The sequence below is a fragment of the Natator depressus genome, chromosome 14 (assembly GCF_965152275.1).
Source record: "Natator depressus isolate rNatDep1 chromosome 14, rNatDep2.hap1, whole genome shotgun sequence".
Lineage (NCBI taxonomy): Eukaryota > Metazoa > Chordata > Testudines > Cheloniidae > Natator > Natator depressus.
The window spans coordinates 19,510,774-19,522,996 of record NC_134247.1 but is presented as its reverse complement, the minus strand read 5'-3'; the positions used below and the strand labels follow the sequence as shown (position 1 = coordinate 19,522,996).

The window sequence follows — 12,223 nt, the reverse complement described above, 5'->3', positions numbered from 1 at the left end:
AGGAGGAGGGATTCCAGCTGGCCTGGCAGGCTTGCGCCATATCACCTGCTGCTGCCAGAACCTACCCCTTGCCTTCTTCCCCCTCTTCTTTCATCCCTCCCTACAGCTCCACCTACCTATACTCTTTTTTTTTTTTTGTCCCATTTACCTTCTGAATGAATGTTCCCTCAGCTTTCAGAAGAGCTTTTTTCGGAGTGTCTCTCTCTCTCAAAAAAAGTCACTTCTTTAGGTGCCTAAATATGCACATGGATGCCTAACTTTGGGCATCCAAGTCTGAAAACGTCACTTCAGCTTTCTATGCGCCCACCTGATATTACATATGGGTAATACATGTGCTTGACACATTTCAACAAGGAAAAAAACTTCAGACAGATGTGGTCAAAAGAATGCATTCATTTTTTATTTAATTATTGTGTGCCAGCATATTTGATTTAAATTTTTCTGTTACAGTTCCTGTACTATAAATTACTGGAGAGTTGCTTTTTCCCTAACATCTTGCAACAGAAGAGCTGGCTTCAAATCAAATTTTCCTTTCTAATGTGGAGAAGAGATTCTTGAAACCTGAAAAACTGAAAACATCAACAGTTTGAAACTGAAGAGATCTGCAAAAAAATTATTTTATAAAGGAACATTAAACATAAGCTTTAAAGCAGAAAAATGAGTCTCCTCAAAGAGCGTAAACCAAAGAAACCTCATTATATCCCGAGGCCTCCAGGAAAACCATTTAAATATAAGTGTTTTCAGTGCCCCTTTACCTGCAATGAGAAATCCCACCTTTTTAACCATATGAAGTATGGTCTCTGCAAAAACTCAATTACTTTAGTATCAGAGCAGGATCGAGTTATCAAGTGCCCAAAGTCCAGTTCCTTGGAGCCCAAACAGCTCAATCAGATAGAACCTACAGCTAAACCAACTTCTTCTAAATCTATCACAAACGGTCTATCAAATCTTGATTCTAAGTCTCAATATGCTTTTGCAAAAGATGATGCCAAGGAAAATGTAGAATTACAAAATCAGACAACAAATAAATCAGCTCAAGGACAAAAGTCTGTAATACAGAAGGAATTAACTCCTGCCAGTACTACAGCAGAAAGTGTAATCAACATGCAGCCTGGTTTGGATGGCATTGTAAGGCCCTCAGCTTTTGTTCCTGTAGGAGAGCACAGACATAGTAAAGGCCCAGAAACTAATGAGGTTGCTGAAATGATATCCCTGTCTAATTCGAACAAAAGCTTGCCTTTTCATGCAAAGTCTGCATTTCATGCTCCAAACCATCCATGGAAAACAGGTTCTACTTTTATCCCACCAGAGTTTCCACATAAAATTCCTCCCACAAAAGGTTTTGGTCCCATTTCACCTTACATGCATCCAATGATTCCAGAGTATTCACCCCCTTTTTATGAGCATGGACTGGCAATCTATGCACCTTACTTGCTTCCAAGTAACTCACCAGAGTGTGAAAACTCTGTGCTGTCTGTCTATGGGACCCAAGATCAAAGACATTTTCTTCCCCACCCTGGGCCACTCCCAAAGCCAATAAATCCATCATCATATGAGCACTACCGATTACTTCCACAATATCATTCCAGTCCCCCAGTGCCATATGGATTTTGCAGACCAACAGATCCTCCATTTTATAGATTTCCACATGTAGCTGGTATTAGCAGAGATCCAAGTTCTCATCTAATGGAGGAAACTACCTTATTGTATCCAACTTCTTCAAGTCCATCTCAACAATACTCATTAAGCTCCCATAAAAAGCAGACTGATTATGAAAAAGAAATTCCACTGCTGCATGCCAAAAACCATTCAAAAGAAGACCCAAATGAAAGAGAGAATGCCAAAATGAGCCCCCGTGCAGGGAGTGCAGCAACAGGCTCACCTGGTAGACCCAGCCCAACTAACTTCACTCAGACAAGCCATGTCTGTGAAGGCCTGTTTGACCTCTCTAGCAAATCACCTTCCACTGTAACTGGGAAGTATGACCAACAGGAAGAAAATTTCTCAGCCTTCAGACTTGCAAGGAAAAGCACAGATCAATCAACTCTACTTCAGAATGTGCAGAACCAACAATACAGAGATTCATCTACCAGGTAATAAAAAAACAAACCCTCGACAAATTGTTTTTCAAGATTTATTAGGGGAAACAAAGACAACTCTATTCATATTTTAAATGTCTAGTATATGAAATACTATCAACAACGTTGAGATGTTTAAAAAAAATTTTAAAAAGTATATGTATATCTATGCAAAGTATAATACCAGTTCCCATAAAACCTGTAAGTACAGTGGTCACTTAATAGAGCTTGCCAGCTTTCCATAAATATATAACTTAACTCAATTGTTCCATTAGTATCCACATTTCCCTCTACCTACTCTAAAGAAATATCCCGAACACTACAAAATCTGATATTAGCTACAGTGATTTTCACGTTTAAAGGGTGCCCAATGTAGTTAGAGTTCTGGTCAAACAATTCTCCTTCCCCCTCCCCATTAGAAAATAAAAAAACTTAATGAATTATATTTTTTGTTTCCATTTCTTTCAGTGTTCACATCACTGGGGAAGATACACATATTCAGACTGAAAGTCAAGCAAAGAATGAGGCCTCTCTATCCAACACAGAGGACGACACAGGGATAACTCCACTTAATCTTTCAAAGAAGCCTGACACACACACAGGAGTTGTTCATGAACACCTGTACAAAAATGCTTCCAAAATGGAAATTCAGACTTTAACTGAATTGCAAGACATGCCTCTGAATCTCTCAGTGAAAGATTCCTATAACATCATCAGCCTGAAAACTTCATTTCAGCGTTCATCATATGATGCTGGGACTGCCACCACTCCAAACAATGAAAATGAAAATTCTGAAGATGCATACAACACAATGAATCCTGACAGTGCCTGTGACAAGCCTTCTTTCACAGCACAGAGTACTGAAGTCCAAGATTTAAGAGTAATTGACAATTCTGATGAACAAAAACAAACAGCAGCGGTTGCTCTTTGTCAGCTAGCTGCATATAGTCCTAGTAAAGTAAGAATGGACAAGGAAGAGCAAAGTTCTCAAGACTGTAGTATTCCATGTACAGAGCCCATCCTCAGTTCTTCAGATACTCAGGATAATCACCGCAATCACAAAGCAAAAGGACAAAAAAGGACAAATCAAAAAGATTCAGCAAAATCACAGCAAGGGTCTAAAAGAGTAAGACCCAATGACTGCAGCAGAGTGTTTACTCTAAGAAAGAGAACACGAGTAGCATAATATTATTTCACTTGCTAATGTATATCCTTTTACATCATGGAGCAACTGTTAAACTTATCTGCTAGATTACACAGTTTCTCTGTACTGACTTATTTTTTCGGCTGACTTTTTTGTTTGGGCCACAAGAAGCTATGTACAAACTACCATGTAAATAGAATGTGTTTATAATTTTGTACTAATATTTTTAAGTAATTGAAATTTCCTATGTGTAAACTCAGATTTTCATGAGTAACCTTTTGCATTCATAACTTAAGCCAATCGAAGTACATGAGATGGATGTTTAATGTTTTTGGGAATTGCAGTATGGTAAAATACCTTTTACATCTGCTTTTATTACAAGATTTATAAACTTTAGAAACAATATACTGTTCATCATGCGCTCTCATATCATATTTAACTTAATTTTGTTTAATGAATCTAATTTTTTTCCCTAGCAAATAATTTTTCTTTAATTCTGCAGTAGTTTAAATTCAGCTTAAATTTAAATTTGTTATTTAGACCTTAGTTTAAAAACTGTGTTTTGAATGTGAATACACTGCAATGGTTATACTGAAGAAACACTGCTAAATTTAAGATCTTGGGTACACACAAGCTTGCACCAGTTTAATTAAACCAATTCAGTTAAAATAGTGCAAATCCCTGCATAAGCACTTTTATTCCAGCTTGAGAGGCTTACTTTGGTTTAAATTAAATCTGTTCTTCATAAAATTAGTCCTGCAGAAGAACACGGACATAGCAAAGGCCCACAAACCAACTTAGTCAGCTAAGAACAGGTTTAAATTTAAACCAAAATAAGCTTCTCAAGTTGAAATAATAGTGCTCATGCTCACACAGGGTTTGCACCAGTTTAAATTTATAGCTTGAATTAAACCAGTACAACTCTGTGTGCAGACAAGTCCTAAGGCTGGGATTTTCCAAAGAGTTAGGTGTCCAAATTCCATTGAAGTTCAACAGGATTTGGGCACCCACCACTCCTAGGCTCCTTTGGAAATCCCAGCCTAAAAGGATAGCTATGCCAATAATTTATTTCACTTGAGGAAAGCACTGCTGGTGAAGGTTGCAATTTCAGTAAATATGTATCACTAATTCTGGAACTTAATGTGCTTTTGCAGACAAACTATTTTCTAATTCTATAATTGTGTATAAGAACTTCTCATTTTTCAAATAAAGCTAAGAACTGTACTTTATTAATGCCATATATTTTAATGATTAAGGAACAAATAAACTGTCTATGTTGTTATTGTTGGTAAAGTGTGTTTTGCACAAAAAATAATAAATAGCAGGTTACACCAATATTTGCTTTAGAGCTAGCAACTGAAGTAAATCATGGCCTAGCATATCAGCCACCTATCTTATGATATTAAGATGAGTTTCCTTCACTGGAAAGCTACAGGTGAATGAATCTGCATACTGTACATCCCAGCCATTTGGGAAACTACAGGCATTCCCAAAAATCCCACAAAGATGTTATCCAGACAAGCTTTGCCAAAGGTTTAACAAAAAACTGTACTACTTATGATTCATAAGTAATCATGTTTAGACTTGTACAGCAGCTGCTAATGTAACTGGTATTAAAAAATTGAAACTGCCCAATCAGTTTGAGTAAAACAAAGGAAGATCATAAACCAATTTAAACCATATATACACCTTTCACATCAACTAATTACTCAGATACAGGAGAGCCCCATTTATACAAAAGACAACAATGGCCATAAAATGAATTTTAAAAAGAACGGATGCTTTTCAATGCAACTGATGCACTTTGGGGGCATAATCTAATTTCCAAATAATATGGTATCTTGGGATAAGATGGATTTGGCTAGGCAAGATTCTGCTAGATATAATATTAACTGCAGACTATACGAATTAGATGTTTGATAATTCTAACAACCAACGCTAATAACTTAGGTACATTATATAAATTAGCAACCAACTGTATAATACCAAGCGACAGAGAGAGTAGGAAGAATTTCTCCCTGACCCTAGCTGGTATTCAGTTCAATGCCTTGAAGTATGAAGATATATGACAAGGGTTACTTTATCCTTAGTACTGTACATATAGTTGTTACTAGAGTCCAATTTTTTTATTTATTTATTTTTTTTTTTGAGCAGGACTAAGCCAACTGCATCAATAATATACCAAGGCAGTGAGTTCCATAGATTAGCTACACATTGGGTATGTCTACACAGCAATGCAAGCCCGGGTTTGAGCCCAGACTAAAGCCTAACCACCCTTCCATCCACACACCAATTGTGCTAATCTAGAGATTGGACCTAGAGTCCTGGGGCCATGCATGGCTGGAGGATCCAAACCCATGTTAAGCTGGGACCTAGGGTCCTGAGCCCTATTGCTTTCCTGTGTGCATGTGGCCCCGGCTAGACTCAGGTCCTGGAAGTTCTCCAGATGTATCCCAGAGTTCCCAGCAGAAGAGGAGCAGCACTGCCAACGTTACTCAACCTAAAGGTGGAGAGCCAATTCTCAGATTACGTGGGAGGTCAGTTTAAAGAGTTCTCAAACTGCAGTCATTCTACTGCGACAGCCACCAAAGAAGATAATTATGCAGTTTATGTACTCATGTGCTCCTTATGGGCACCTGAGTCCCATCAACAGCAGTAGTGTTTTCCCGCAGTGCAACACATTCGTAGGACTAGAATGTCGACACCATGGGGGGTGTGGGCGTGGCTGCTAGGCACTCTGGGATAGGACTACTTTGACTCAGGTCTGTGTACTGCACTGTGGACACCAGAGCCCTAGACTTAGGGTTAAAATGCAATGTAGACAATCAAGCCCATTGTTCCCTGACATAGGCCAGCTGACTCAAGTCCCACTAACCTTCAGCTTACACTGCTGTGTGGACATACCCATAGATACTTTTTAAGATTCCTTGTATCCATTTTCATGCTTGTGCAAGCTTGCTTGCAGCTTTCTTCACATGTTCACCTATTGAAAAGCATAGACCTGAGCAACTGGCTGATCTCCTCCATCCCATTCATTACTGACTCTCTTATATTTTCATAGGCAAACTTCATCATCTTAGTTTATAAAAACCATGTTCTCATGCCTCTTTACCGTATGTTCTCCTACCACCATGCCTCCAAAATTCCTTTTGCCCTCCTCAGGATCTCCTTCCACACTGAAAACAGTCTATTCTTACTCTGTATACCTTATCCCAAGCCTTTTTTTAAAAAAAATCCTTTGCAGGACTTCATCTTCCACCCACCTATTACTCATTTTGCTCAATGGCCTTCTATGAGGAACTTCATCAAAGGCCATTTTAAATTCTATATTAAACTACACCCACCAGTTCTCCTTTACCTGTTTCAATTTTCAATAGTGTTCTAACACAGTTAAAAGAGGCATAGTTCATACTTAGAGGTTAAATGCTAGTTTGCCCACTATATTCAGACTGATGCTTTATAACTAGCTAGCTAGACTTTTCTAATTTTTTCCGTTATTTAAAGCAAGATTTAGCAACCTACAATTTCCCAAATCACCCTGAGCACTTTTGTTAACAATAGATAGGTACAATGTTGACCTGCCTTCCTGAAGATTCGTTCTTTTCTAATGATAAGGTACATGTTTTTTGTAAGTAGAACAGATACTGCGCTCTGTAGAACATTAAAGCTCTTGTATGAAATGCCCTCCAGCTCACAGTGGTGTAATTTATTTTCTCAAGTTATTCCACATCTTTAATATCCACCCCGCTAGATAGTGCCTCATCTTCAGTCCCTGTAAGGAGTCCTCTTTAAAGGCAGCCTGGTGTAGCATAAAACACAGGGGGTGAGAAACAGGAACATTTTATGCATGCTACTAACCTCTGTATCAGATAAGTGATGGTGACTGCAGGATGTTGAGAAAGAGACAACAACCTACTAAACAATAACAACAGGCAATTCAATTACTGGTACAAACTTGTTGAATGTCACATCAGGACATGGTTTAGAGAAGTTATGTCTCCATTCTAACAGCAATTGCTTCTTGGAACAGTTTGTTCTGGGCCCTAAAAGAAGAGAGGTTACTCTTGACTAGAGCTGGTTGAAATTCAAGATTTCCAGTCCAGGGGAAATTCTGACAATTTTGAAGTTTTCTTTCATCCTAAATCAGAATAAAAAGTCAAAATTGTGACATTTCCCACAAAGCTGTTTTGACAAGATCAAAGTGTTTCATTTACAGTATATCGAAACAAAAAGTCTAAATGAAGTGTTTCGGCCTTATATAAACAACGCACTTGGTGATTTTTCATGGGAAAAATTTCAACCACCTCTGAAATGTGCTTTGCACCCTGCTGTTTGAAACTGCAGCAGGTCAATGCACACTAGAGAACTTTTTATATGGCAGCAGAACAGTCCATATGGAGAGTTACTGCATAGCACACTGAAGCAATGTAGATTTATATCCCATGTAATAAGTGCTCGTGTACACATGCACTTAGTCTGAGTCACTCAGGAGTTGGTTCCGAAGTATGGTTGCACAAGCAGATCACAGTAGGAGTGGATGATGATACTCTTGGGGAATTCCATTCTTTACTCAATGAGTATTCACAGAAGGTGGGAAAGGACAGATGCTTCTTCCTCCTAAGGGAACTGTATGCAGTTCACCTTGTCTCCCTTGCCCATGCAGTGTGCACACAGGGAGCTGCTTAAAGGGTTACTGAAGAGATACGGAATCTGATATTTTCAGTATGCTGATAAACATCCAGTGCTATTGAGTTCCTGGCCCAATGTCTGAGGGAAAGTGGGGCATCAAGGAGAGCTAGCTGCCTGAAGCATAATCCAGAAAAAACTGAGATTGTGACACTGATTAGTTGGGAGAAGCAACTGGAAGATATGGAAATGATAACATCTCCTTTAATTGAGAATACATACCCTCCATTTGTGACTTATGTTTGCAGAGGGTAGGACTGGGGTCCTAGTTGCTGTTAGATGATCAAATAGCAGCAGAGCAGGAATATTTTCTTCTCTAATCTGTGTCTACCTAGAGATTAAAAAGAAAAAGGAAAAGGAGTACTTGTGGCACCTTAGAGACTAACCAGTTTATTTGAGCATGAGCTTTCGTGAGCTACAGCTCACTTCATCGGATGAAGTGAGCTGTAGCTCACGAAAGCTCGTGCTCAAATAAACTGGTTAGTCTCTAAGGTGCCACAAGTACTCCTTTTCCTTTTTCTTTTTACGAATACAGACTAACACGGCTGTTACTCTGATACCTAGAGATTGTGACCATTTCTTTCAGATGTAGACCTTGCTACCATAAACCATGCTTCTGTCACCTCAAGACTGGATTACTGTAATGCACTCTTATATGGGGATACACCTTACATCAAAGTGGCAAGACAGAGCAGCCCACTTATAAAGCAGGATTTTTTTGTGAGAAACCATGACTTCTGTGCTCATATCCAGCACTGGCTGCCCTCAGGGTGGAGTTTGAAAATGTGGGTTTTGATCTACAAAGCCCTAAATGAAAAGGAGGAGAGGAAAAAGGGGGGTTGGTGTTGTTGTGAACCTGTTACAGGGCCCTGTTAAAGATTACCCCTATATTATTTTATCAAGGTTCATTTTGAGGATATAGGTGTTCAATTGTTTAAATGAAAGTATCGTAGCCAAAGATATAAAGAAAACTATATCATAAGCAGGAATCCTGCAGGAGAGTCATTACATCCTCAGATCACAAAATGTAGATGTGCAATCAAAGTAAACAGGCTGCTGCAAAGCATAATTTTTTTATTTCCATCTTTCTTTACCCCTCAGAACGTCCATGAAACGATCTGATGGTCAAAAACCCACAGATTACTACATATATAGCCCATGCATATTCAGATAAGATTTACCGATGTTTGTACTGTTAACATCTACGTGATGGAGGAAGGGGAGGTATCACTGTCATCCTCACTTCATACATGTTGAAAGCTGAGGCTAAGAGGTAAAGTGATGTGGCTCAGTGGCATACAGCAAATTACTGGCAGAGCCAGGATTCCAACCAGCCACATTTGATTCCAAACTTCCTGACACCCCTTAATTTACAGTTGACATTCTCCATATTATTACTGAAAAATGTTGCATTATCAGGCTATCAGATTCCAGGTATAAAGGTCTAAGCCTCCAATTCTATAAGGACTTACACACATGCTTAACTTTTTGAGTTCAATGGCACTATTCAACTTAATGTTAACCATTATATATAAATTTGCAGGACTGGGGCCGAAGTAATTAGATAGTGGTATAAGCAGAAAGATATTTGCATGGTACCAAGATTTTCTGTGTAGGAGGAAAATCTCTAAAATTATACAGAAATAAAAAAAAGGAGGCTCTGCCAAATTATAAGTGAACCATTTTAAGCAATGATAAAAGACATCCTGTATTCCTGACCTATACAGTTTTGGCCTTTGTCATTTTATGGAGACAGAGAATGAAGAGGAGCAGTACTGAAATAAAGAGAATATAAAGAATCAATAGATTTTCAAAAACAGGACAAAAGCTTGAGGCCATGAAGCTTTCACTGATGTGATCCTGGAGCTTTTCTATACATATACTATGTACGGCTTTGAAAATTAACACTTTGTCCACTCTGTCTCAATCATTTCAACAATATGGCAAATTACTTTAGTAGTGAGGCAAGACAATTATTTCAAGCCAGTGCCCTTCTCTAGGCACCTAAAACCAAAGTCTGCTGCACAAAAATTGGTTAACGTAGAAAATTAGGCAAGCTTTTCTATCCAGCCTTATCTTCTTCCAGTACAAGCACTTCAACAACATCTGATAATCTTAAATTAAGGGACTTATGTGATCATTTTCGTTTGTTCAGTTGTTGGGTGGGGGCGGCAGTTTGTTTCAATTTGTATTTTACAATATATAAACTCTGCCAAAGTTCTTTACAACACCACTTGGTAGATTAGAAAAATGTGGCACTTTTTAGTAGTTAAAATACACATAACAAAAAGACAGTGTGATACATTCTACACCTTGGGGGAGCATACTGTAACCCCCATATTCCTCATTTTCATATAATCATGATCTTACATATAAAGCATGCCTTGTAAGGTATCAGAGGAAAGGTTATGAACTGCTGAAAGTCACTTCTCTATCCATGTATGTGTATCATTAATGCACATGAAATTACAAGAATTGTGTTGTATGGTGGTCACTAAAATATGTTATAAGTTGGAGAATCAGCCAGATATTAGCTCCCCAGAGGCAACAGCAAGGAAAATAACCAACGCCCGGGCGGGGTGTCAAACAACCATTGTCCAGCAAGGAAGCTACAATGCAATGACTCACCTGCATGAGGCCACACCAGGGGAATTGCTCAACCTTGCTTGGAGAGACTCAGCAATGCCCCCCAGACATCCCTGGACTTGTGCTCCCCAAGCACATGGACTGAGGATATAAAACAGAGTGGACACATACCAGGCCCTTCTCCTGCCCTCACCTTCACTGCAAGCAATTAAGACACGGAGAAGAAGACAAGACTCCAACAGAGGAGATTGGCCCAGGTTTAAGGAACAAACCTATATATTAAGGACTGCAATATCCAGTGCGGTGAGAAAAACTGCTTAATCTAGATGTTGCCCAGTCTAATAGAATTGAGAGTTTAGACTGCGTGCTTATATTTTCTTTTCTTTTGGTAACCACTCTGACTTTTTGCCTATCACTTAATATCACTTAAAATCTACCATTTATAGTCAATAAATTTGTTTAATTGGTTATCTTTACCAGTGAGCTTGTATGAAATGTGGGGCAAATCTGCTCAGCTTCGCAAAGGCTGGTGTATGTCCACTTTCCATTGCTGAAGTGGTGAACTAATTAATAAATTTGCACTGCCCATCTTGAGCAGTGCAAGACGGTATATTCCTGGGGTACACTGCTGGGAACCGGGGGGATTTGGCTGGTGCCTTTCTCTGTGTGATTCATGCGTGGCTCTGGGAGCATTCATGCAATCTAGCTGGGTGTGGGAATCCACATGCAGTTGTGCTGAATGATCACAGCTCCTGGAGGGGTTGCTGCAAGTCTTTGTGAGAGACAGCCCAGGCTGGGGAGAGTTCAGGGGGCACAGTCCCAGGCTGCATCCGGGGGGGAAGCCAATCACAGTGTCCACAGGTTATATCATATTACTGTATATATTATTGGGGTTCAAGAAACTTACCATCTGCGATTCGGGAAGGGAGTAACAATCCTCTCCTGCCTAATTCAGCCAGAGCCAGACATCCTCCATGCCAAGAATTGTCTGTTTCCTGGAAACTAATTTTAGAACACAGAAACACTGTTAAGTTTAACTTGAGCTTTCTGGGTTTTATCATGTGTAATCCAAATCACTATTTGCCTACTGCAGTTTGTATTCACAGTATTAGAGTAGACTTTTTTTTTTTTTTTAAATACAGGAACCACTGCATAAATATTTTTTTAAAATGTTTGTTCTTTCCTACTTTAACTACCATGTTAATGGTGCAATTGTTCGACTGAATAAATAACACTGTGCTTAAACCATTTATTGATATAAACATACTCACCCTCAAATACAAATAAAAAGTTCAACTTCAGATACTCGTGTGCCAATTATCATCAAATCTCATTATCAAAAAGAAAAAATATTTTCAGTAACCTGGTGCATGACAAAAACCAGGAGTATAAAATGGGTAGGTGGTACAGTGTATTAATATAATGGCATTCTATCTCCGGAACAAACACGCGCTTGTCTACATCAGAAGTAAAATATGAGAGAGAGAGAGTAGACTTCACACTAAGCCATAGTGGATTTTTATCCACAATACAAAAACCATCAAACAAACTGGCGTGACCTGCAGTGGCTGATAATTAAGATCTAGAGCAAGAATACCAAAAGTGATTCAAGATTTAGACACTTTTGCAGAGATGGCAGAAACAAACGAGGGGGGGGAACTTGCAGAATGCAACATCATATTCACATGGACATTTTATTTTGTATTAAGTTAATAATAAGAAAGAAAAC

At 38.8% G+C, this 12,223-nt stretch overlaps 2 protein-coding genes across 7 annotated transcripts in view; one reads left to right on the top strand and one right to left on the bottom strand.

Annotated features, from left to right (window-relative positions):
* The window catches only part of LOC141998651 (tubulin-specific chaperone D-like), a 263,541-nt gene that overhangs the window by 179,144 nt on the left and 72,174 nt on the right, over positions 1-12,223 (bottom strand). For all 6 annotated transcript variants that reach the window (XM_074971510.1, XM_074971511.1, XM_074971515.1 and 3 more), the window contains one exon: positions 11,402-11,496. In XM_074971510.1, coding sequence (XP_074827611.1) covers positions 11,402-11,496 — 95 coding nt within the window. The remainder of the gene's footprint in view (positions 1-11,401; positions 11,497-12,223) is intronic.
* Positions 658-4,006, top strand: ZNF750 (zinc finger protein 750). The gene is made up of 2 exons (XM_074970999.1): positions 658-2,093; positions 2,547-4,006. The coding sequence occupies exons 1-2, from the start codon at positions 658-660 to the stop codon at positions 3,262-3,264; spliced, it is 2,154 nt and encodes a 717-aa protein (XP_074827100.1). The 3' UTR covers positions 3,265-4,006.